This window comes from Hemitrygon akajei, chromosome 17, assembly GCF_048418815.1.
Source record: "Hemitrygon akajei chromosome 17, sHemAka1.3, whole genome shotgun sequence".
In the NCBI taxonomy this organism is placed as follows: Eukaryota; Metazoa; Chordata; class Chondrichthyes; order Myliobatiformes; family Dasyatidae; genus Hemitrygon; species Hemitrygon akajei.
Genome location: NC_133140.1, coordinates 71,160,300 through 71,187,834, shown reverse-complemented (window position 1 = coordinate 71,187,834; position 27,535 = coordinate 71,160,300). Strand labels below are relative to the sequence as shown.

The 27,535-nt window shown below is 39.4% G+C and overlaps 1 protein-coding gene across 2 annotated transcripts; it reads left to right on the top strand.

Moving 5' to 3' along the window:
* The first annotated feature begins 2,305 nt into the window (after positions 1-2,305).
* Positions 2,306-26,718, top strand: irf8 (interferon regulatory factor 8). 2 transcript variants are annotated; one of them, XM_073070360.1, is made up of 9 exons: positions 2,310-2,577; positions 2,754-2,940; positions 5,062-5,245; positions 7,250-7,335; positions 11,742-11,847; positions 12,606-12,659; positions 13,512-13,889; positions 19,692-19,813; positions 19,943-26,718. In XM_073070360.1, exons 1-9 carry the CDS (start codon positions 2,570-2,572, stop codon positions 20,120-20,122), a joined length of 1,305 nt encoding a protein of 434 aa, XP_072926461.1. In that variant the 5' UTR covers positions 2,310-2,569; the 3' UTR covers positions 20,123-26,718. The 2 variants fall into 2 exon arrangements, with proteins under 2 accessions (XP_072926462.1, XP_072926461.1); XM_073070361.1 differs by lacking the exon at positions 12,606-12,659 and having other exon boundaries at positions 2,306-2,577.
* Positions 26,719-27,535: the final 817 nt, after the last annotated feature.

Sequence of the window (27,535 nt, the reverse complement as noted above, 5' to 3'; positions counted from 1 at the left end):
AGCAGGTCAGGCAGCATCGGTAATGAGGAATAAAGAGCTGAGTTTTCAGACCAAGAAACTTCATCGGGCATGACAACATGCTGGTAGTTATACTTGCCTAATATCCTGCAAATCATGGACTAAGACATTGCAGATCCTTCTGCATCTCAAAGCTTTGCAACCGCTAACCATTTACATATATAATATGCAATCTCTAACCATTTATATAATCTGCTTTGTTTTTGCCACCATTTCCAATTTCACAACTGCCTACATTATACTCCATTTGTCAAATGCCTGCCTGCTCACTTAACCTATCTATATATCTCATAGCAGCCTTCCTACCTCCTCCTCACAACTTATTCCACCACAGCCATACCTTCATCAAAGACATTTATACCAATTAAATAATGCTAAAGCTCCAGTACTGATTCCTCTGCCACACAATTTACAACATCTTGCCAACCATAAAACAGAACTACCATCCGTTTCCTGTTAGCTGGCCAATCTTCCACTCACGGCAATCAGCTACTTCTTACACCACGTGGTTTGGGGTTTCTGCAATAACCTTTGATGTGACACTTTATCAAATACTGTACCTTATGAAAATCTTAACGCATCCAACAGTTCCTCTTTATCCACAGCGCTGGAAGAAGTGTTAGGATAGTTACTGCACCAGACTAGACGGATGGGCTGAATAGTCCTTATTTTAGCAACATCATCACAGCTACAAAGGACTGATTATAGCATCACCGTACTCATGAACTGAGTACTGTTTCAATAGTCAGAAAACAAAAGTTCCCATTGTGAATGTGAAAACTCTCCGTGTATTCAACGAAAATTACAGTAAGGGAACATCGTGGTTAAGTCATTCAGTGACGCTAATGATCAAAGAGATTAAGTTTTTCCTCCGGCATTTGGGCAAATAAAGTTCAGTTAATGTATTCAGAATAAAGAAAAATGCTCCCACGAAATAACGGGATTGGTGTAAGGAGTGATGCCTCAAAAAGGAAGCATCCATCAGCAAAGACCCCCACCGCCCGGGTCATGCTGTCATTAGGAGGTACAGAAGCCTGAAGGCACACACTCAACGGACGATTCAGGAACAGCTTCTTCCCCTCTGCCATCCGATTACCGAATGGACAGTGAACCCATAACCACTACCTCACTACGTTTTTATTTCTATTTTGTGCACTGCTTATTTAACAATTCAACATATCAATATTCATTATAATTTACAGGTTTTTTTTCTATTATTATGCATTGCACCACCGCCGGAAAGTTAACAAATTTCACGACGTATGCCGGTGATTCTGAGGACGCTCTATAGCAGTCCACCAATACATATCGGGAAGTCTATATTTGCAAAATTAGTGTTATATAATACTTCTTTATAATTGTTGAATTTGCTTTTGTTGCATGTTTCAACAACACACTACAACAAATTTTTAATACATGTAAATGTACATGCCGAATAAGGTAGAAATGTGTTGTTTTCTGAGGTAGGGTGTACGGATCACTATATAAGCAGTACAGGTGGACGAAGACTTTTTTTTTAAAAGGTCAGAGTTAATGGCAACCCGTTCAGAAGAGGAGTAGGAGCTTGTCACCAGCATATTGAAAGGTGGGCAAGTTTAACGGACTAGAGAGTCTACTCTTGCCCTTCTTTTCTTGAATGGCTCCAAATCAATGTGGCTGAAGTTCAAATGATTCCCAAAAAAATATTCCTGGAATAAGCCAACTGAAGCAAAGGGAATTAAGAACAAGCAATACAAGTTAGGCTTGTCTATGATACCTGCAACATACATCTGGGAAAAGAGAGAGAGAAAAAACCTATATTGTTTTAAACTTTTCACAGTTCTTTTAAAACGGTCCAGGGCCCAAAGTATGGCCTGTTTCTTCTCCACAGCTGCTACTTGACCTGTTGAATCTTTCTAGCACTTTCTGTTTTTATTTAAGATTTCTAGCACTTCTAGTCTTAAGAATTTCATTCATTGGGGAAAGATTTTAATCGAGGGCTAATGAAATGGTCAGATTGAAAAGCAAAACCTTTTTCTTCGGACTATTACCACAGCGGGCCAGAAGGCGGCGTACAGATCCCGGGAAATTCCCCCAGACTCTCCTCTAAGTAAATCCCCCTCTGCACTCAGCCTCTGTTCTTAAATTGACAGCAAGCCAAAAAGATGTGGCATAAAGTGCCATCGAAGTTTTAATGCCACCAAATCTGACACCTTACACACAAAACCGCCGAAACACAAGAAGCTGGAGGTCGCCACGGGGGATACTCTGCCCATCTGATTTCTTGTAAAAGGAGGTGCTTGGAGGAAATACCACCCTCCCCCCTCGACTCATTGGTCCTGCTGTGCGAAACTTTGGGAGGCGTTTGGTGAGTTTCAGTGTCAGTCACTATCAGGCAGGGAGTGTTGCCACTCCTTCCACAGAGTAAATAAACTTACGAAGACCGCCTTTGAGTCCGAATAAAACGGTATTGTTTGAAAGCAATTATCATTTACTATACACACGAAGGCGGAAGAGAAAGAATATAACGCGGCTAGGTGACTGATTTCTGGCACAGAACTACGAGGTCACGATGCAAGGGTGAGCAAAGAGTTTAATGCCTCTTTGAGACAAGTTTACAAACTTTGTATAAATATGCTAAATTATATTTTCTATCCTTTGATGCATAGATCTATAGTTTAAATAGTTTTTAGTCAGTTTACTGTCACTAATGTATTTCACTATCCTGGATGTGAATTATAATGTTGCAAATACAGGATCGGGATGGTCGATAAAAACAGCAGCGGGATGCGCCGACTCAAGCAGTGGCTAATCGATCAGATCGACAGCGATCAATACCCGGGCTTGGTGTGGGATGACGATCAGCGAGTCACCTTTCGGATTCCCTGGAAACACGCTGGAAAACAGGACTACAACCAGGAGGTGGACGCCTCCATATTTAAAGTACGAGGATTTTGGAACTGTTTATGATGTTGTTAAAGAAATAGCGTGCTTAAAAATGAGTTTATCCTTACAAAAGTTAGTGTCGGGGAAGGCTGATTTGCAGTGGTAAACGTTAAAGGTTATTACGCTGCGGGTAGTTACGACTGGTCCCAAGATATTGCTGTAAAATTTGTACCTTTCAAAGTCGAACTTGAAGCTCAGTCAGTCTCATTCTGTGAGCTTCCTCCAGGATGGGAATAACTTGCAGAAGTTTCTTTGATTGCTTCATTAATTGAGTTACCGAGTTCACTTGTGTCAGATGTTTTTCTTTGAATGCAGGCTGAGCTAAAAAAGTACAGTACTGCAGGAAGATAATTTGCATAATCTTTCAAAATGTAAACTTTTACAAAAATGGATCTCTCTCTGTCTCGCTTTCTCTCTGTCCCTCTCTCTCTTGTCACCTGTGAAATAAGTAAAATTTGTCCCCAGTATCACTTTTATAAACGGATGACCTTATGTTTCTATTTATAGAAATTAACTTCTGAAAGCAGGTAACAGACTTTTTTCTTGTTGGTCAGATAAGCGCTTTCCAATTCGAGCTACTATCATGAGGTGATTAAGATGATCATATTGTGAATATGTGGTAGATACATCAGGTGGAATAAGCTTGAAGAGCACTTCATGGAAGAGCTTTTAAAAATAAGTAACTATAAATAATATAAAATTAAGTTTATATAATAGTCTCCAAAAATATATCATTGATTGGAAGTATGAAGGAAGGAGCTACTGTAAGAAAAATGTTGCATGTTTCTAACTCCACCATCAGGTCAGAGAATCTGTTCAGAGTCGTGTATTCATTGGTTATATCAATACTGTAGGGTTGTTTGGAGGGTTTCCGCCAGTGTCGGGCTGAAAAACCCGCATACTGCACTTGGGCAGAAGTACAAGCTACTGTACAAAGTCCTGGAGCTAAAGTTTGAAGTCTTGATGTGTGCAGGCAGCATGGAAAGATCCAGGGCAAGATAACTTTAACTTTGTTTTGCTCTCCTTAATAAAATCTGCCTAGTGAAATTTATAGTTAGGAAAAAAAAATTAAAGAATCTCGTACACTGAAGCATTCAAAGCAGACACCTCACTGCAAAATTCTTGCACTACTGGCCAGTCCACTTCTATGCTGCCACTTATTAAAAAAAAATTAGATCTAATGATCTCAACAGCAACGTTGATAGAAGCAACATCTTGCGTCTTTCTAGCAATATGTCTTCCAAGTGCAGGTGTGAGTGAGGAGGAGTTTTATCATTTTGCCACAAGTGTACAGTGCACCAGACCAAAGCAGTGTAATGCAATCTTACATCCTCATCTGTGTGCTGAAAAGAATGTCATGCTTGCTTGCGTGCAAAGTTCAAAGTAAATTTATTATCAAAGTTCACGTACACCACCATATTGCAGCCCTGAGATTCATTTTCTTGTGGGCATACTCAATAAGACCAATAACCATAATAGAATCAATGACATACTGCACCAACAGTGTGGACAACCTGTGTGCAAAAGACAACAAGCTGCACCAGTACAGCAAGAAAGAAGAAAAAAATAAATAAGTAAAAGATACTGAGATCATGAGATACAGAGTCTCTGAAAGTAGGTCCATAGTTTAGTGATGGGGCAAGTGGAGTTATCTCCACTGGTTCAAGAGCCTGATGATTGAGGGATAATAACTGTTTCTGAATCTGGTGGTGTGAGTTCTGTTGCTCCTGTACCTTCTTCCTGATGGAAGTAGTGGGAAGAGAGCATAGCCTTCTACTATTACCTTTAAGTTCAAGTTCTAGGTTGTTGTCATTTAACTGTACACATGTATACAACTAAATGAAACAACGTTCCTCTTGGGCTAAGGTGTAAAACACAGTGCATATATCACATACAACACATACTAAAATACTAACAGTTAAAAATAATTGTAGATGTACAAGTTGACATAAAGTGCTGCTGGCATTGTCATAAGTAATGTGTACTGGTTGATTGCAAGTCTCACAGTCTGGAGGAAGAACCTGTTTCCCAGCTTAACAGTCTTAGTTCAGCAAAGACATGAAGCGCCGATGAGATATGAGATAATCATCAGGTTTTACATTTGCATTGTACTTGTAGGCATGGGCCATCTTCAAAGGAAAGTATAAAGAAGGTGAGAAAGCAGAGCCTGCCACATGGAAGACGAGGCTTCGCTGTGCACTCAACAAAAGCCCAGACTTTGAAGAGGTGACAGATCGTTCACAACTTGATATTTCAGAACCTTATAAGGTCTATCGTATTGTTCCTGAAGGCCAGCAGAAATGTAAGTTTACATAATGCAGTGAGTTTGATATGTGTTATGAGATGCACTTGGGCAGAAATACAAAACCTGAGTTAAGTCTTGAAGACTTTAGATTAAATGTAAATTATGCATCTTGCCAACCTGAATTGAATTGACTTGATTTCTTACATCCTTCACATACATAGGAGTAAAAATCTTTACATTACATCTCTGTCTAAATGTGCAATGGGCAATCATAGTAATTTGTAATAATTTATAATAAATAGAACAGTCAATGTAACATAGAAATACACTCAAATCAGCATGAGTTCATCAATCTGATGGCCTGGTGGAAGAATCTGTCCTTTTTTATTCCATGGACCCGCACTATTAAGCAAGGGGTCTGTTGGCAACCCCGATGTAGAGTAAAGTAATATAGCTACAGAAATGTAGAGGAGGTAATAGAAGAAAATCAGTCAAGTGGCATGCTTATCCAAAATGATATGATCTTTTCCTGAATGATATAATGAATTTCATTATGTGAAATTTATTTTGATTACTGAATAGAAGATCTTTGGTGAAAATAATTTGCTGTTTACTTCTTATAAGGAAGACAAAGCTTTTCACTGAATTTTAATGTTCGCAAAATTTGTCTTTTGGAGACATGACAGAATTTGAACGATAGGGAATAATGCAATGTTTCAACAATATTTTAGTACAAGCTTGAAGCATTTAGGAAATCAAAATAACCTGGGTCCAGGTAGGAAGGGAGACTATGCTATTACAAGCTGGTTGAATTGAAGGAATTAGATTTGTTCATGGAATTCTGTTTTTAATGTGATAAGGAAACTCTATTCTTTGATTCACTACTTTTGAATGTTTTACAACGTTTTTGGTAAGTGGAAAAATGTATAAGAAGTGACTATTATTAAACCATGCATGGCGTTCCCCCGATATCATGTTTTGTTTTTGTTAAGAGATTAGGAATTTATTTATTTATTGAGATACAGCGTGGAACAGGCCCTTCTGACCCTTCGAGCTGCACTAGCCTAATCACGGGATGGTTTACAATGACCAATTAACCTACCAACTGGCACGTCTGTGGACTGTCAGGAGAAACTGGAGCATCTAGTGGAAACCCATGGGGAAAATGTACAAATCCCTTATGGGCAGTGGTGGGAATTGAACTGAGGTCACCTCTAAAATGTTGTGCTACCATACCATCTCTAACGGGGCATATATTCTGATAATTACTGGCAGCTGGGTGTCAGATCTGTATTATCCACAGCAGCTGTCTTCAAGAACCTACAGTAATCCAGAGCATTTGTGATCCTCATGAAGGGTCTCGGCACTGAAACATTGACTCTTTATTCTTTCCCTTATTCTTTCCTATTCATGTTCCTCCAGTGTTTTCTGTGTGTTACTCTGGATTTCCAGCATCTACAGCGTCCCTTGTGTTTCTCATTTATTTTGCTATCTCCTCAAATTATGACAGAGGTTAGTTTGCTCACCAAGTCTGTGTTGGCTCTCCGAGCAGTCTCATCAATCTCATACCCCCACTTAACTCTCTTTCATGTGCAGTTCAGTTCCATTCTGACTCTTCCACATTAGAGGTAATTTAGAGTAACATATTAACCTATCAAACCACATGCATTTGGGACTTGGGAGAGAGTCTAACCTCCAGGCAAAATCTGTGCGGTCGAAGGGATATTATACATGGGTCATCATTGAATCTGGGCTGTTGGAACGGTGAGGCAGCAGCATGACCTGCTGTGCCATTGTGCCGTACTGGTGACGTGCCCATTACCGATGGATGTGGAGCCGAGGATCTTTCCAACATGTATGTCTTACAAGAGGATTCCGATGCAGTTGCAAAGATATGAACATGTATGTGGAGGGAGATAGTGCTTCCCCATTTCGGAAACTCCTGTCTTTTCTTAAGTAGGTCCTTTATGGCAGGTGCATTATTGTCATTTTCAGTTGATGTTCCACTAACACTTTCTTACCACAGTGGCTGAATCCTGTGCCCTATTCTATCTAAAACAGGCAAATTCGGCAGTCTGTCCAATGAACAAGGTGATATCACCGATATGGATTGTAGTCCACCTGGCTCAGATGAAATCATGAAGGATGTACGTATCTCTATGTTTTTCACCTTCTTGTACTAATGGGATTGAATGGCACTGCATAATTTGACTTGGTGCATTGGCAAGTACCTTTTGAATATATATATATATATATATATATAGTAATACAAAAGATCAGTAGTTCCATTCATGATTTTATCTTGTGCATTGTTAAGAAAGCACTTAGGAATGTTTTGGCAAGAGGCTATGGAATGCTTCAAGTCATTTTATCTCCCCAAATTTAAAATTTATTTGGTTCCAATTGACAACTTTTCATGCCAATCTGGTTGTCAATATTTATATTGTGTTTTCTCATATCAGTATATTGGATTAATTATCGGTTAGTCCATCTTTGCTAATGTTGGCTGAGGGACTAATGTGTGCCAACATACCAGCCATTTTTATAGTTCTTTTGACCGGTTCTTTTCTCGCCGGAACCATGAGAGCAGGTAATTAATTTAATATTGGGCTGAAACTTGTCTTGATACATCCTGTGTGTTATAGCACACAGAATTTATTTCTTAACAATAAACAGATAATCTAATAAAAAGAAAAATTGACTTTTTGTATTACAATCTGAATTTTATTTGGCCTGAAATTTGACACGGAGTTGGTTGCACTGAGCTGAAGGTTCAATATTTTGGATGAAAGTCTATGCACCCATTTTGCTTGAAGTAATCAAGTCTCCATGGTGGGTGAGAACAAGCTCCAATTCTGTACATGATTGACACTCAGCAAGTCACACACCCAACTTCGCTATCTGACGGGGCTGTCCCTTTTGCAATCTTACAAACGACGTGCTAAACCTATTTAAAAATCAAGAATACTTAAATGATTCACCATGCAAATAACACAATAGGGTGCCACAGTAGGTTAGTGTGATGTGACACTATCACAGCTTGGGGCATCAGAGATCAGGGTTCGATTCTGACATTCTCTGTAAGGAGTCTCCATGTTCTCCGGGTGGAATGCGTGGGTTTTCTCCGGGTGTTCCAGTTTCCTCCTCCGGTCCAAAAACTGGTTAGTAGGTTAATTGGTCATTGTAAATTGTCCCATGATTAGTCCAGGGTTAAAATGGGGGTTGCTGGGCAGTAGGGTTGGAAGGGCTTATTCCCCTTTGTATCTCAATGAACAAACAAACTATAAAGCACTTCTAAAAATGAAGTACAAGGTAGGTTTCATTCTTAAATTAGTAAATTAATCTCCTTGCAGCTGTTATATTTCCACTGCCAGCTGCTTTTTCCTGAGCCAGACACTGTGGACATTTATGGGTGAAGATGTTACAAGTAAAGATCAGCTTTTTCATTTGCCTTGAACTTCTGGTGAATAATTATGAGCAGTTTATCAGTGGACTTTGGCAGACGTTTGCATAAATGAGCCAATTGATAATGAATGATGTGGCTGTTCCTGGCATTCTGAACGAGGTAGCTGAAGAGATTGTGGAGGCATTAATGATGATCCTTCAAGGTTCACTAGATTCTGGAATGGCTCCAGAGGACTTAGAAATCATAAAAAAACACTCTTTAAGAAAGCAGGGCGGTAGAAGAAAGGAAGTCATAGACCAGTTAGCCTGACTTCAGTGGTTGGAAGGATGTTGGAATCATTATTAAGGATGAAGTTTTGGAGTACTTGGAGGCACAAGATAAAAATGCCAAGTCAGCATGGTTCTGTAAAGGGGAAATTTTGCCTGAAAAATGTGTTGGAATTCTTTTAAGAAATAACTGGCAGGATAGACAAATGTTGTTTATTTGGATTTTCAGAAGGTCTTTGACAATGTGCTGAACATCAGGATGCTTAATAAAATAAGACCCCATGGAATTATGGGAAAGGTACTGGAATGGACAGAAGATTGGCTGGCTGATAGGAGACAAAGAGTAGGAACAAAAGGGGACTTGTTTTGGTTGGCAGCTGGACTAGTAGTGTGCCACAGGATTTGTAGATGGGTCCGCTTCTTTTCATGTTGCATGTGAATGATTTGTGTGAAGGAATTGATGGCTTTGTGGCCAAGTTTGTGGATGATACAAAGTTAGGTGAAGGACAGGTGTTGATGAGAAAGCATGGTGTCTGCAGAGGGACGTAGATAAATTGAGGGAATGGGCAAAGAAATGGCAGATGGAATATAATGTAGGGAGTGCTTGGTCATGCTTTTTAGTAGAAGTAAAGGCATGGACTTCTTGAAATGGGGAATAAATTAAAAAAGATTGAGGTGCAAAGGGACTTGGGAGTTGTTATGCAGGATTTCCTGAAAGTTGATATGCAGGTTGAGTCGGTGGTAAAGAAGGCAAATGCAATGTTAGCATTCATTTCGAGAGAACTAGAATACAAAAGCAAGGATGTATTGCTGAGGCTTTATAAAACAATGGTCAGATCGCATTTGGAGTATTGTGAGCAGTTTTGGGCTCCTTATCTAAAAAAAAGTTGTGCTGGCATTGGAGTAGGTCCAGAAAAGGTTCATGAGAATGATCCCAGGAATGAAAGGGTTAACATATGAAGTATGTTTGATGGCTCTGGAGTTGTACCCGCTGGGGTTTAGATGAATGACAGTTCAATAATGAACTGTCAAATATTGAAAGGCCTGAATAGAGTGGATGTGGAGAGGATGTTTCTTATGGTAGGTAAGTTTAGGATCAGACGGCACAGCTTCAGAATAGAGGAACATCCATTTAGAACAGAGATGAGGAGGAATTTCATTAGCCAGAGTGTAGTGAATCTATGGAATTCATTGCCACAGATGGCTGTGGAGTCCATCATTGGGTACATTTAAAGGAGAGGTTGATAGACTCTTGATTAAAAATGTTATGGGGAGAAGGCAGGAGAATGTGATTGTGAAATGATGAAATGGCAGAGCAAACTTGATGGGCCAAATGGCCTATTTCTGCTTCAATGTCTTCTGGTATTATTATTATTATTATTATTATTATTATTATGCATTTGCACATTTTGTCTTATTTTGCACATTGGTTGCTTGTCAGATTTTGATTGAGCAACCACACATGGTGACACAGAATCATTACTTACAGACAATGAACCAAACTCCACTAATTTAATTCCTGGGTACATTCTGTTCCACTACCAGACTTGACCCACCGAAGTTGGGGACACGTTAGTATATTGCTGGGAGAAACTATTCCTGGGAATCTTTAACGTTGTAGCTAGATGCTTTGAAGGCTCATGGGACTAAATCCAAAAAAGCAGAAGGAAACCCTACGCCATATATGTCAAACTCAAGGCCCGCGGTGGAATTATCTTTGGCCCGCGAGATAATATCTAATTACTATTAAAGCTGGTCCCAGTAATCGAAGTGCCTATGGCGTATGATATGGCTAATGCTGAGTTTATTCAGGTACCAGGTTTTCAGGGTTTTTAGTGTTTATTCGGCAGTCTTCTTCATAAGAAACGGAATTTGTAAAGTGAAACACTTTGTAGTTATAGCAGAGACTGAGACACATGAGAGCAGGCTGAAAAAACGGAGGCAACGAAAGCTGCGTTCGCACGCGTCCGACTGATCCGGCCCGCATGAAGCTGCATTTTGCTCAATCCGGCCCGTGACCTAAAATGAGTTTGACACCCCTGCCCTACGCTGATTACCACTTATCCATCTGCACCAATTATTTCCATTCTCAGTGCAACTCCAAGAGATACAAAGCCTATTCTCTTCCTATGCCCCAGAGACTCTCACCAGGCAGGTGAAGCTCTGATGTGTTGTCTCTTCTTCCAATGACAGAAGCTGAATGGCCTGATTCTGCTCATAGATCTTATGGAAGTTAAGTGCCTTGAGCTTGAACATCCTTGGCATTGAGGATGTGGCCTTTAAGTAAAGGTTGGGCGATCCAGCATTTAAGAATAAATATCTTTAACAAAAGTTGGGTGAATCTGTTCTGCAAGCAGCTGTTATTTCTACACTTGATTTGTAATATCGATAAGTGAAGGATCGGATATTACTTTGTCATCTTCCTTGGTTTATGTGGTCACCATATACAACCCTTTCTTTAGGGCATTCACAGTAAATCCACAGTGGAATAATGACCATAATAGAAGCAGAAGAACATAAACTGTGCAAATACAAAAATAAAGAAATAATAATAATAATAAATAAGCAATAAATTTGAGAACTTGAGATGAAGAGTCCTTGAAAGTGAGTTTATTGGTTATGGGAAAATTTGAATGATGGTGCAAGTGAAGTTGAGTGACGTTATCCCCTTTGGTTAAAGAGCCTGATGATTGAGGGGCAGGAACTATTCCGAAACCTGGTGGTGTGAGTCCTGAGGCTCCTGTACCTTCTTGCTGATGGCAGCAGCGAAAAGAGGGCATGTCCTGTTTGGTTACGTGGAACATGTTGTTTGTAAAAACTGATTAACTAAGTTCTTGATGAGCAACAACTTGGTAATATGCTTTTAATTAAATATTTGCAGGTTATTGTAGATTATAATGGTATAATAAAAAGGAGTCATTCTCCTCCAGAAGAGGATCGTACAAGCCAACCACAGATAGACTGGTGGGGTCGACACACAATTGAAGGTAAAATAAAGTATTCCTTTTTTAATAATTGGCTGGCACATTTTACTTTGCGTTTTAAAGGGAATATTGTGGCCTATGACCTACCACTGGGATTCTGAGAGGTTTCCATGTTGCCCATATTCTCAATTTTTATTTTGTGGTGTAAAATGTCAACAATCCTGATGAAGGGTCTCAGCCTGAAACGACGACTGTTTATTCCTTTTTATAGATGCTGCCTGGCCTGAGTCTCTCCAGCAGTTTGTATGTGTTGAAGTAAGGGGATTTGGTGCACCACTACATATTCTTTTAGGTTGTTCTGAGCAAATCAGCTAATTTATTTAGCAAGAGGAGTAAAATGTATTGGCATGAGACCCAGCCATTTGTTAAAGCTCTCTAGGCCTTCAGCTTTGCCAAGCAGAATTTAGCCTATTTTAAGTTATAACAATCATCAGATCTTAGATTATCTGAGGAAGTTAGCCTTTGGGTGCAGATGAATTCCGTATGAAAGTGCAGCTTTCTATCTTTCCTTTTTTAATTTTCCATTAGAATTTAATGAAAATACTAATGAATAACCTGATTGATCATTTAATATTTAATAATAATACTTAGCCTAAATGAAACTGATCGAATGCTCCAAATGTCTATACTTAAGCTTTTATTAATGGAATTTTAAATGCATTGGGATGGCCCAAAATTGCAAGGAGTTCTATAAGTATATCTTTCTATGTTCCTTCAACCTGTGGAAAATTTAAGAGCATCTATAACTTTCTTGGTTACAGACTCTTCCATGTTATATTACACAAATAACTTTGGACCCATGCAAGCTAATTCAGGTACCAAAATACACTTGCTATTCTAATTTCAATCATTTGTGCTTCTGTTATTGACTTGGATTATTATTATTATCAATATTAGTGAGCAAAGATTTATCACATTAAACGTAATTCAGATAATAGGCGTCAATGTCAGGGCCAGAATTTACCAGCCAGTCTTCTGGGCAGTTCAGAGGACAGCTCAGAGTTGTCCACATTACTGTGGTCTCATTATTGGGTAGGTTGGGTAAAGGATGGCTTCCTCTCCTTAAGGAACTGCTGGAGTTTTTTGAATAACTGTCTGCTGGTTTCATATTCCTACTATTTTAATTCCATATGCAATCAGTTATCTGGATTTATCAGAATCAGGTTTATTTTCACTGACAGTGTATGTCGCGAAATGTTGTTTTGTGCCAGCAATACAACACAATACATAAAATTTACTAAAATTACAAAAGAAATAAAAAATATAAGTGTGGTAATGGGTTCAATAAACTAAATGTATAATCAAAGTATGTGCTATATATGTCATCATATAGAACCTTGAGATTCATTTTCCTGAATTCAGTGGAAGAAAGCAATTCAATGGAGTTAGTGAAAAACTTCAAAGACTGCTAAACAACCAATGTACAAAAGAAGACAAATTGCAAATGTCAAAAGAAAGTAAACAAATAATACTGAGAACGTGGGTTAAAGAGTCCTTGAAAGCGAGTCCATAGGTTGTGGGATCCAGAGTTGATAAGAAATTTGAATTTTGGTATCAAGTTGCATAGTATAGACCTCTTGGATAGTTGTCCAACTATTTTTGGAATATCTTGTTTTCCTAAAGACCGATCAGCATCTGTAATTCTTATATTTAAATATTACCTTTAGGATTTTGCCAAATGATAGTCACATTTTACTATGGAGGAATTCCGATGTCCCGGGTTCCGATTCGCCGGTCCGATGGCTGTAGAATAACCGTAAATCACGCTCCCATCACCAGTGACGGGCCGGAAAGCATGGAGCAGGTTCTGTTCCCACCTACAAACAAGATTGCGAATCCTCGGCAACAGCAGGTTACCAACAAACTCTTGACTCACCTAGAGCGTGGGGTGCTGCTACTGAGCAACAATGAGGGGATCTACATCAAAAGGCTCTGCCAAGGCAGGGTTTTCTGGAGCGGCCCCTGTGCGCCGTATGTCGACAGGCCGAACAAGCTGGAGAGAGATGCGATAGTAAAGCTTTTTGACACAAAGCAGTTTCTGCAAGGTTTGTGTTACAAAAATAACGTGGTGTTTAATTTGCATCTTTACATTACAAAATATCCAAAGAAGTTTAAAATGTGGGGACGGGGGGGGGGGGGGGGGGGAACAGAAAGAAGGATGGCTAGAAGGTGATAAGTGAAGGTGGGAAAGATAAAGGGCTGGAGAGGTAGGAATCTGATAGGAAAGGTGAATAGGCCATAGAGAAAGGAGGAGGATGGGAGATTCCGAGGGAGGTGATAGGTCTTATGAGGGGTTTCGGCCTGAAACATCGACTGTTTATTCCTGTCCACAGATGCTGCCTGACCTGCTGAGTTCCTCCAGCATTTTGGTGTGTTGCTCTGAATCGATTCAAGTATATTACTCCCAATTCAATGCCCTTGTTCTGCAGCCTCCTCTAAGAACATTCTCAAAGAAGTTCAATAGATTAGTCAAGTGTGAGTTCCCTTTAATAACACATGTTGACTTTGCAGAATTATGTTATTATTTTTAAAATAGCAGAAGGAGTTAAAAATAGTTTTGGTATTGTTCCACAGTGGTCATTTAAGAATACTTCTATTAAGCTTCCTAATTAGAGAAAGAACTGTAATTCACATTAGACCTTGTTAAATGGATAAGTTTGAAATATAATAAATATATTACCTTGTTAGAGGATGGTAACCATTTAGTTCCTGTCACCTCTAAAGGAATTGCCTTACTAAAACGATCAGGAATAGGTGAATCTTTGCCTGATCAGAGCTGAAATAGAATAACATAATTCCTGATGGATAGGGATTTGGGAATATCATGAGGAATGTGCTGGAACTTGGTTCATAAGGCATGTTAAGTGGGTATTTAGGAAGCTTGTAATACTTTAAAGGACAGGTTTAGGATTGGTGGACTAGTTATTATCACAGGATGGGAGTTTGGTATAATTAATCTTGTTGAATTTCCAGGCTTGGGCTAATCATAGGAATATTTCCACGGAGCAAACACGAGGAAATCTGCAGATGTTGGAAATCAAACAACACACACAAAATGCTGGTGGAATACAGCAGGCCAGGCCAGATGCTGCCTAGCCTGCTGTGTTCCACCAGCATTTTGTGTGGCTTGTTTTAATATTTCCATGGAAGCACATTAGTCAGTGAAGGCCCTAGGGACTGCATGCCCACGTGTGGGAACAGAAGTAAAGAGTACAGCGAAAATTTACAAGGATGGTGTCAGGTCTGGAGGACCTGAGGTATAAGGAAAGGTTGAATTGGTTCGGACTTTATTCATTGGAACATAGAAGACTGAGAGATTTGATAGAGGTATACAAAATTAGGAGGGGTATAGATGGAGTAAATGCAACCAGGCTTTTTCCACTGATGTTGGGTGGGACCACACAAAAGTCATGGGTTGAGGATGAGAGGTGAAAAGTTCAAGGGGAACATGAGGGGAATCTTGTTCACGCAGAGGGTTGTGAGAGTGTGGAACGAGCTGCCAGCGCAAATGGTGAAGTGGTGCGTGCAAGCTCGATTTCAACGTTTAAGAGAAGTTTGGATAGGTACATGGATGGTTGGGGTATGGAGGGTCCTGTTTCTGTGCTGTACTTTTCTGTGACTCTTTGAGAGGTTGAGGCAGAATGTGTGCAACTGTCACCTTCAACAGCGTCTACAGGCCAAATTTTACTTCAGTTCAGTTTAGCCCAGAAATTGGATCCATTGGCACGTTTCCACACACCATTTGCACATGGAAGTAATTCCACCTGGATTGGGTTATGCTACTGGCCATTTCCAGGTAAAATTCTGTACATTGGGAATGTCTGCACCATTCACCTGAATGCTTTCTGTTATCTGTCTGTAATGGTAACATCGGTTATGCAGCAGCATATCTTCTCCATTGCTAAAATAGATGTAGCTTTTGGGTGCAATGCATGTCCACCAAATAGATGAAAATCTAGTCAAACCATATTGCATTGAGTTAGCCAATGATGTAATAATTAATTGGACTTCAGTATGACATCTGGTAGTTTCCTTTATGCCTTATCTGCTGGTCTATGTTTCAGTTCCCTGGATATTTCTGGTTACATTGCACATCAGGGCTGCCTGCTGTGAACAAGAATCAGGCTTATTACTACTGATGTGTGTCATGAAATTTGTTGTTTTGTGACAGCAGTATAATGCAATACATACAAATTACTAAGTTACAGTAAGAGATGTATAAAAAATAAATAGTGCAAAAAGTGAGCAAAATTGTGCGAGAGTGATCACGGGCCATTCAGAAATCTGGTGGTGGAAGAGACGAAGTTGTTTCTAAAACATTGAGTGTGCAGCTTCAGGCTCCTGTACCTCCACCCTGATGGCGGTGAGGAGGAGAGGGCACGATGTGGGCTGTCGGGGTCCTTAATTAGGCAGCACCTTTTGCAGACGTCCTCGACGGTGGTGAGGCTGGTGCCCGTGATGGAGCTGGCTGAGTTTATGACCCTCTGCCGCCTTTTCTGATCCGGCGCATTGGATCTTTACCCCATCGAGCACCTGAAGGCAGAGAAACCAATCAGATGGGCAACCATGTGCTCATGCGTAGAATCAGTGCGTCAGTTCCCTCCCCTGAGTTTTCCCACACCTGCATGGCCTCCTTTTGATTCAGTTTTCTTTTGTGGATTCAGTCAAGAAAGTTCTTTAAGTCCTGATGTCCTTCCCAGTGGTCAGGGCCCCTGTTGGAAGCTCTTGTTGCAACATCCCATCAGGAAGAGAACGGGTATTGTGCCAATGGTATGCTGGATGTAATCCACTCAAATGCTGTTACTCAAGTATTTTTAGGCCAGTTTTGCTGTGGAAGGTCCTATTGGGCATGCAAATTATAAACCATAAGCATGCAAAACTTATTAACAGTATCAATAAAAATTGCAACAGTTTCTTGGGAAAAACTTCTGGCGAGCTAAAATTTGACGTTAGTCATACTGCCTCCATGCCCAACCCTCTACAGCACATCTGGGTGCCAGAACTCTTTGCATTCTGCATTGCTATGACATGACGTATTTCCTGTAACGTACTCCTACTCCCATATTGTTAGTGTGATTACAGTATGCAAATTGCCCTTGGTGAAGAATAACATCTGTAAACACAGTTCATTGGATATTTTACAAAATATTACATTTGTAAGGTTCAGCAATTCTCGTACTGTCCTGGTAATTTGTTATCTATGTGTAAAAGTTTTAAAATACATTTTTATCTTAACCATTATTTAGCCCACTGTGTCAAAAGTAAAGTGGCTAACCTGTTGTGGGCTGCTCACTGGACCGTGTATCCGTGACTCAATCTGCTATGTCACACAGTATTTAACAGGGGCAAGTAGGAAGCCACTCTCAGTATAATGTACTAATTTAGAGCAGGGGTGGTATTTAAAGGTACTCTCTTTTTTTAAGTTTATATGGGTGTGAACAACACTAATTTTAAATCCTCAGAGGGCCTATTTCTGTAAAGCCTATCAAACCATAGAACTATTACAGCCATGGAGGGAGCTTTTTTATCAAATGTCTGCTAGTAACTCAGAACAATTTCATCAGTCATAGTTCTCTTGTCCTTAAAACCTACATGTTATTTATTTTTATCATATGCCTATTCATTCCCTTTTGAATATTCATTACTACTTTTCCATCCACTTTTATAGGCAATATGTTTTCTTTCAAAAGCACTCTTCATGTGATAAAGATTTTCCTTTTATCCCTCCTTGTAACATTTGCCCAATATTTTAAATCTTTATCACCCATCTTCTGCTGGAAGTAGCCTCATCTATGGATCTTGTACAACCCTGTTAAATCTCTCCTCACCCATTTTGCTGTAAGGTGGACTCCAGTTTTTCCAGTCCTACTGCCGAAATCCCTCATTCCTGGAATGAACGCAGGCAACATGTGATGGGTGGCAGTTGTGATTGCACACGGCGAGGCAGGTTTTTGCAGCTTTCTACTTTAGGGCAGAGATAATTGGGAAGTGGCTTGACTGAAATGTTGAAATTCTTGGAAGATGATCGTGATCAGAGGGCATCTCTTCTTTGAAAGATTTGAGAACTAAAAGACACAGATTTTAGATAAAAGATTGAGAGGCAAAGCATTTTAACAGCAAGTAGGTATACACAGGAATTATCTGACTAGCACAAGCAGATTCAATAATGGCTTACAAAAACAAATTAAAAACACACTAATAAACAGCTGCATGAATTATTAGGGAAAGGCCTTGAACTACGGTAGTTGTTTAATGCTAACAGAAAGCCAATATAGGCTCAGTGGGCTGGATGGCCTGTAGTGCTGTGTGATTTTATGACATGTTATTACTAAAAATACATTGTTTAAAAAACATAGAAGAGGTTAAATGATGTCCTCACGGGGTTGATTCTCAGGGAGAATTGGATTAGTGGACTAGCAAAATACAGGAGCAACAGTTGTTGGAAACACGCAACAGTACAGGTAGCGTCTGCAGAGAGAGAAACAGAGTCAATGTTTTGGATTGATGACCTGCAATCAGAGCTTTTCATCTGATGAAATACCATCCACCTCAAGCATCATTAGACTCTGGATTTACAGTTGCTGGGTTGCATGACACAACGTTCTCAGCTTCAGTTCCCAAACATATTTCCTCATCCATCATTTAATTATCTGTTCATCAGCTCTGAGGCACAGAATAGCCTGTGATGTGACATTCCATGGCTTGGAAAGTATTTTGTTACTGCTTGTGCCAGTTGCCTTGATTCAGATAGGCTGTCTCTCTTGCAAAATAAATTGCTACCTAGTTAAGACTATTGATTCTATAGGAGCATATACTTGGGCTCAGGGCTTGTATTGTTGACCTACTCGCTGGACTTTGTCAATCTTGCCCTTGAAGATGCTTTAAGGATTACTGGCAGTAACAGATTCTGTTGATTATTCTCTAGAGCAGGGATTCCCGGCCTGGGGTCCAAGGACCCCTCAGTTAATGGTAAGGCTCCATAGCATTAAAAAAGTTGAGAACCCCTGCTTTAGACATCCCTGACAGAGTATGATATTAACCTTGAATAGGAATAGATGAATATGTATCAAGTACTCCCAACCACAGTATGTTGAGATATCTTAGTCTTACCTGAATGAATCAGTCAAACAGGATGGAAATTTGTGTGAGGTCCAACAAGGAAGTACTGTATTCTCAAGAATTATGTTAATTCCAACTAGGGTTTAATTCACTCCAAATTTGCTGTCAGTTTCAGAAGCTAAGTTCAGTCTTTCAAGCAAACAAACTGATAAATGTTTTTTTATTAACAGATATTTATTGAGATCCAATCAATCAAAGCCATTATTGGGATTAATCAACACTGCAAATAACTAATTTGCAATTCTTAAAGCACATCGAAATCTATGATGACCACTTTAGTGGCTACTCACAGGTCCAGACAGTGGGCAGTTTAGGGTTCTGCCCCTCTCTCTTCTGGGCTATGACTGTGCTTGTGGTCCCTGAAGAAGAACATGATGTTCATGGGTACAATGAGGGAATCGTTGGGACTGGTTGGCACCTCAAGGGCTTGAGTGTGTTTTGGCAGTGATAACCTTATTTTAATTTCAAATTGTAATTTTCTGAAGTTCTGTAATATTGTGTAAATGCCTCTGGCTCTGATATTCACTATTGCCTTTAAAATTAGCCACTTCTGTTTGAGGGCAAGGTTTGAGGAAAGTTAACATTGGCCTCAGTGGGAAAAATTCTTTGTTTATCTTGGGTATATAATGGAATAGTGTATGCTTGGGAGGCAAATGAATTGGAAACTGACAGACTGTATAAAATGTGGCAGTGGTGCATTGTATTAAAATGTGTTACTTCTCTTGCAGCCTTGCGCCTTTACACAGAGAACCCACAGTGCATACCACCCCCAAATAACAAAGTGACTATATGCTTTGGAGAGGAGTTTCCTGACATGAAACCCTTGAGCAAAAAATTAATCATAGTGGAGGTGAGAAAATTATTAGAGAGTGCATGGAGGGATAAGATTACTGTACTATATGATTTCTTTATGTGCATCTTGGAGCAATATTTTTTTCTGTAATGAAGTTACAACGTGTTTTCCTTTTGCAATTCACAGATAGAGCAGGTGAAAAGCAAACAGATTCTCCAAGCAGTGCTTCAGGAAAGGAATTATCAAAACATTAACTTTCAGATATCCAATGAAACAGCGGAAGACAAACTGATTCTTCATGAACTTTGCATGAATAGTTATGGCTACCAAAGACCTGTCTTCAGTGAAAACCAGCAGATAAGCTAAAAAAAACTCTCTGCTTCAGCCACCTAAAGACTTTGTAAGTTGGTAGCATTAAAGGGAAAAAGTCCCTCATTGCTGGTTGCCAATAGCATTGCCAAGGTACTTTAAATATCTTTTCATTTTTTGTTGTTAATTTTTTTTGTAACAATACTGATTGTTGTAAAATATATTTTATACAATTTTATTTTTTACTGTGAAAAGTTATTCAAAGGAGTTTATATTAAAAATAGGCTTTGAACAGACTTGTTCCTGGTATACTGTTCATTGCTGTTGGGACACAAGCAGTGAAAGAAATATTTATTATATATTGAGGACAATGGATTTCTAAGAGGAAGAAACATTATTTTCAATGGATTAAAATGAATCTAGTTTGATAATTGCACCTTTTTATAATTGCTGTATAATGTTATTGAGTTTGATTTTTTAAAAAAATCCTTAGCTGTATTCTTAAACTTAGAAGCAGACAACGTTCGCACTTCAGGTTGTGCAGTAGCTTAGAATTGTTAGATGGGAAAGTAGAAATGCAGCTATGATTGAAGACCCAGCGACATAAATCTAACAAAGAATGTGATCAAGTCAGAAAGCGTTCATGTTTCCTGATCTCCAGACATCCCAAACTAATCTTGCAGCTAATTTAGTACTTTTTTATTTTTAAGTGGTCATTGTTGTAATGGGGTTCTATGTTGGCCATTTCGTGTTCAATCTTGCCCAAGCACCAATGGAATAATGACTAGATATCTGTTTCAATAATGTTCAGTGCAGGATAAATATTAGTCAGGGTCCAGGTGACAACTTTCCTCTTCAAAATAGCAACGTGAAACATTTGACAAGAAAATCCGGAAATGCAAGCAACAGCACACTCTCCTATATGCTGGTAAGACCAGATATAGACTAGAAGACCACCTTGCTGAGCACCTGCGATCTCCCTGTGGCCACCCATTTCAGTTCTACTTCCATTGTTATTCCCATGTCAGAACATGGCCTCCTATGATGGGGCCACACTCAGGTTGGAGGAAGAACACCTTATATTGTCTGGGTAGCCTCCAAAACTGATGGCTTGAACATCGATTTCTTGAACTTATGGTAATTGAACCTCATTTTCACCATTCTCGTTCCCGTTGCCCTCTCTTACATTAACTCCTTACCTGCCCATCGCCTTCCTCTGGTGCTCCTCTCCCTTTCTTTTCTACTATGGTCTTCTACCTTCTCCTATCAGATTTCACCCCCCCCCCCCGGCCTTTAGCCCTTTATCTCTTTCACCAATCAATTTCCCAGCTCCCCTCTCCTGGTTTCACCTACCACCTTGAACTTCTTCCTCCCCTCCCCCTACCATCTTACTCTGACTTCTCATTTTTTTCCCAGTCCCAATGAAGGATCTTGGCCCAAAATGTCAACTGCCTACTCTTGTCCATAGATGCAACCTGGCCTACTGAGTTCCTCCAGCATTTTATGTGTGTTACTGTGAAACACTTGCCCACTTGAGAGTGGTGACTAGATCTCATACTAATGTCTCATCCAAAAAGTAGCATCTTCACCTGTGTAGCACTTACCCTCTCCAGCTGTGAACTGCATTGGTATGTCAGTCTATATTTTTGTTCTCGGTCTCTGAGGTAAGGTTTGACCAAAAAAACCTTCCTGCTCAGCCGCTGATTTACTACCAATAAGACGGCTGACGTACAAGGGCAGCGAGCAGAGCAGTTAATTGAAATTAGTGGCATCCATCAAGTGAGACTGGAATAGTCACAATATAACCTTGCTCTAATGAAACAGTACAAGCACATTGGTTTTACTCTGAATGTAATATACTTCGCTGGTGAGGCATGAAAATGCCAGCTGCTGTGATCAAGGAAAACAGAGTCCTTGGAAGATTATTTTGATGGCAGTTCCACCAGAAGCTATTAGGAACTCCTCCTTATTCTGCTATGGAATTTTATTTTCACACCCAGCAAAGTCATCTGCTTTTTAATCAACACCATTATATATGAACCCACAATAAACATGCCATTTAAATCCTCTCTCGATTCCCAATTTAGCTATGGTTAAAACAAAACTGATTATTGAAATAGCTTTGTCTACGATGGTTATTTTTGATGGACTGTATCCAAGTCCACTCCAGTTAATTTCTTTAAAGATGTTGTCAGAGTAACCATTTACTTTTGACTAGTGCAGTTTCTGTGTGTACAGTGAAATTCCTCAGATAACACTCCTGTCTTCCTGTTGTTAATCTGCTATGAATGTTTTTGCTAAATAAATGCAGTTTGGACATACAATATGCTATTTAACTTAGCACATCAGTGCCAGTGTTTATGCCCCACATTTGACACATTTCATCCCCCTTTGACACCTGCTTTATTCTTTTCTCCACTATGTTTCTCTTGAAGGCATTGATGTTCTTAATCTCAACAGCAGCGTGTGGTACAGATTTGTGTTTTCTCTCACCTTCCTCATTAAGGAAGTTTCTCCTGAATTATTTATATAATTATTGATGACTATCTTACACTTGTGGTTGTCTAAGCAGTTCAGAAATGCTGTCAGTCAGAAAGTCTTGCTCAACCATTAAAGCAACAGATAAATGGACCAAATAAATTGAGTTATGACTTAAGCAAAGTTAACAACTTGTGAAATGAAATATAAAAAAATTAACTTTTGATATGTAAAATGAAGGAAATAGTCATAACTATGCAAACAATTAAACTTGGTGCTCCTAAACCTATCACTACTAGCACAAGTACACCTCACAAACAAGAGGATTTGCAGATGCTGGAAATCCAGAGTAACACACACACATGCGGGCAACTCAGCAGATCAGCATCTGTGGAAAGGAATAAACCTTTGGGGATGAGACACTTCATTAGGATTCACTTCCCATCACTTCACTCCCAGACTACCCACATTGGATTATTCAAATAGCTGAACACTCCAGTTTTGTTCCTTTGTTTATTCAGTACCATATTTTAAGGGTACATACACTGACCTGTGCTTTTGTAGTTGACCATGATAAATTTTGCTTCAGTCTAGCACTGTCTTGACTCCCAACCGGACCCCCCGGTAATGGTAGGAGTCCATGGCATAAAAAAACACTGGGAACTCTGGTCTAGATAAAAATCCAATTTCATATCTCTGCAACTGATAGTTAGGAAATGTTGAGTAAATTGAAAACAGAATGGAGCGGCACAGGAATAGTGTTTGTCAACCTATGATGTTCTGTCAACCTAACTAAACTAATCTCTTCTGACTATTGAATGTTGATATCTACCCATTCATTTGTCTGCACATTCATTTGTCTAGCTATGAGCCCTTTAAATTCCTCTGTTGTATTCGCCTCCACTACCACCTGTTGCAGTGTGTTGCAGGCCACCACCACTCCGTGTGTGTGTGTTTAAAAAAAAAAAGAAAGAAAGAAAGAAAGAAGAAAAAATGCAATTTGTGAATTGCACACAAAATGGTGGAGGAACTCAGCAGGTCAGGCAGCATCTAGGGTCCAATTACTGTTCTAAATAGTGATTTGTGAAATATTGTTTAGAAAGTTGAGAAGATGTAGAGCATTGGCTTTCCATTGCAATTCCAGAGTTCAAAGCACCTCCGGAAGCAAGCAAGAGTTCCGGATAGCTTGCACACTATTGGTCGCTGTGTATAACAGAGAGGTAGTTTCCTGGAAACATCCATTCCAATTAGTAGTGCTGAATGTGCTCTCTAGTAATGGCTGAGCCTTCTGCTTCTGAAAAGTGGTTTTATTTTAGATCTGAATTTTGAGAGAGAAGTAGAACAGCTTCTATTACGCAACTTGTATTGCGCTACCAACCACAGGTGGCTTTCTAGGTAGAGCTATTTCTATATTGTTGTTCTGCTTCTCAGTGCAGGTTCTTGCAACTCATCCCATCATTAATTCCTAGCTCCACACTTGGCACATTCAGGTAGCTGGAGTACCTCAAACTTCGGACATAGAAAACTACAGCATATTACGGCCATTTGGCCCACAATGTTGTGCTGACCATGTAACCTACTCTAGAAATGGCTTAGAATTTCCCTACCACATAGTCCTCTATTTTTCTATGTTCCGTGTACCTATCTAAGAGTCTCTTAAGAGACCCTATTGTAGCTAGAGTATGACTGAACAATCCCTATGTTTATTCATTAAAAAAGTTTTAAAGCCATCAGTTGACTGTGATGAAATCTTGCTTTAGCACTGGTAATATCATTTTAAAAAAATTGGATAGGTATATGGACAGGAAAGGATTGGAGGTTTATGGGCCGAGTGCAGGTAGGTGGGACTAGGTGAGAGTAAGCGTTCGGCACGGACTAGAAGGGCCGAGATGGCCTGTTTCTGTGCTGTAATTGTTATATGGTTATAAGACCAATTGAGGTCTGTAATGGCCTCTTAAATAAATAAGGCCAGTGATATCTTCACCAAAAACTACCTAGACTTCAGCAGTATTTACTCAATAATCAATTCACAACAAAGGTACCCTTTGTCAGTTAATTGCTGCCAAAAAGTACCAAGATTTCATCACTCGTAATTATTAGCGATGTATTTAAATGATTCATGTTATTGCACTTCTTTTCCTTTCCAATGACATCTGCCTAAATTTTCTGAGATTGTAATACACATTGATTTTGTATTCAATATCCATTCCTATAAATTCCTTTTTCTCAGTCTCCAATGATTTTAACTTCAAATCAATGTAGTTTTTGAATTTCAATTGTAAACACAAGTTGCAACATGAGGCTCCTTCACTTCCAACAATTAGTGGGAGATGAATAACAGGTCAAATTGAATCCTGTTGAACTGATTAACCTTTATATCGATATCATCATTGAACCTAAACACAAAAGATTCTGTAGGTGCTGGAAATCTTGAGCAGCACACAGATGGTGCTGGAGGAACTTAGCAAGGCAGGCAGCATTATTGGGAGGAGAATAAATAGCCAACATTTTGTGCTGAGACTCTTCATCAGAACTGGGAAGGAAGGGGAAGAAGTCATAATAAGAAGGAAGGAGTGAGTATTATTATAACACAAAGAGGGAGTACTAGCTGGCTGGATGTTGGTAAGGGGAGGGTTGGCATTTGGGTGGGTAAGGTGAAAAGCTGTGAGGAGGTGGGTGGAAGATATAAAAGGCTGAAGAAGAAGGAATCTGATAGGTGAGGGCAATGGACCTTGGTAGAAAGGGAAATGGGAATGGAGGGAGGTGATGGACAGTTGAGGATGTGGTTTCTGTTAATTATCTAATTAACCCTTGATGGAACTCCAAATGGTGCATTTAGTTTGCAGCGATGCTTTTCGTAGCCATAACTGACTTCTCCATCAAAGTTCAAACAGGGCTATGACGGCTTGTGAATAGAAGACGATACCAGTGGAACCATGTCTTTTCTTCACCAAGAAAAGCAAAGGAAAAACAAGAAAAAGTGTAGAATTATTTTTAAAAAATGATGGATCTTCTTTTTCCTGTCTTGCATGCTTGTACTAAGCAAGCAGCATACATTTTTACGGTCAGTAGTTATAGAACACATACAAAATGCTGGAGGAACTCAGCTAGTCAGGCAGCTTCTGTGAAGGGGAATTTATTTGTCAAAATGATATAGTAGTTTGTGAAGTGCAAATTTTATGTTGGATTTATGATCCATTTGCACCTGGTTTATGGTTTCAGAGTGAGCACGAATAAAATATTATTTAGGTGAATGGAAGAAAGGCATACAAAATTGCTGACATTTCCTAGTTGGAGAGGGAGGGCACATTGTAAGTTGTTGGTCATTAATTATATGGTTTGCATTCCGTGACCCAGGAATCCTAATCCTGCTGAGACAGAGAGTGACATCAGACAATTTTTGACCATTATTTGGTGTTTAGTTGACATCTTTGCTCATACACTGTAGTTTACATTTGGAAGAATTCAGCCCAGTTGCATTTCTACCAGAATTGGCACCAACTTTAAGTTTACCCTTTAGTATGTTACTGTATGTAATACAAATTGTCAGTGGGTTGAGGTGATTTCAAATTGGAGGTTGCAGGTTTCTTTCTTCTGTTGACTGTTGAGTGTTTGCTGGAGACTGCTTTAGACCAGGGGTTCCCAACTTTTTTTGTGCCATGGACTATTAGCATTAAGCAAGGTCGAGGAGCCCTGCTTTAAACAGACACAGATTAACTTGGGATTGGTATGGGGGAGGTGGATGATGGCCTGGAGTGTTTATAGTTTGTAGTTTATAGTTTGTTGGGAGAAAAGTAAACCGGTCTATGGATCTGGAATTAGACCCTGAAATATGATGGAGCAATTGTTAATTTGAAATTTGAGACTGATTTTATTTTTGATAATAAAAATGTAATAATGGAAATCTAGAAAAAACAGGTATCTGAAGTTAGGTCACTGATAGTTATGATCTCATTACATGATGAAATGGGTTTACAAGACGCATTTGTGGTCTGATTTTTCATCTTGTGACTCATAACTCATCACTTGGTTGAAGCTAGTATATTATAATTTTTTTTCCTAATTCTGGCCGCAAAATACAGTATGTAATTTTTTATATCTGTGTATTCCAATGACAGGAACATAATATTTTGTTTGTAAATAAAATACTGTAAATAAAAGTTGTCATGTTTAAACTATGTGTGCCTTGGGTTTACTAGCTTGCAAATGAGCCAAAAAAGACAAAATAGGAGCAGGGTAAGCCATTAGCTCCTTCTGAACCTGCCTTAGCATTCCATATAATCTTGGCTGATCTGTGCTGGCCTTGAGTCCTCTTCTATCCCATTTCTTCATTACTCTGCATTCCTCAATTTTCCAAGTGTTTGTACATCTCCATTTTAAATACTTCTAATGACCAGGCTTCCACTGCCCACCAAAGCAGAGAATTCCAGAGTTCCACCAAGTTTCCTATCATTGGGAAAAGCTTACATATTGTTCCCTCCTCCATGTCATTAAATGTGAACAACTGTGAGCCAAAAACTGATCCCATCTCAGACAACCTCCTCCCAGTCTGAGAAGGACCTACTTATTCCATCTCCATGGTTTCTAAGAGATGGCCATTTATTAATCCATCCTTCCTCCAATTCCATGGGGTTTTAATTATCCACCGGCATCCTAGACAGCATCTTGTCAGATGCATTTTGGAAAGCTAGATACACTATGTAAACCAATTTCCCTCTATCAACTCTCCCTGTTATATCCTCAAGTAAATTTGAGCACTTGGCTTTCATACGACGGGTAATTGATGCCCAAGGTAGATTGAGTCAATTTTAGAAAACCTGGCACATTTATTTTTCAACATAGTCCCCTCCTACATTTACACACTTAGTCCTGCGGTCGTGGAGCATACAGATCTTGGATCTCCAGAAAGTGTCCACAGCAGTGGTGATTGATAAGTTTGTGGCCTAAGGTAGAAGGAGATGAGTTAAACAGCTCTTGTTACATGCACGTGCT

What these genes read in the sequence shown, in the direction of transcription:
- irf8 (XM_073070360.1), top strand. An exon ending in CAGATGAAATCATGAAGGAT is followed by an intron (nt 7,336 to 11,741) that starts GTACGTATCTCT and finishes AAATATTTGCAG; the next exon opens with GTTATTGTAGATTATAATGG. An exon ending in GGGTCGACACACAATTGAAG is followed by an intron (nt 11,848 to 12,605) that starts GTAAAATAAAGT and finishes TCTTGGTTACAG; the next exon opens with ACTCTTCCATGTTATATTAC.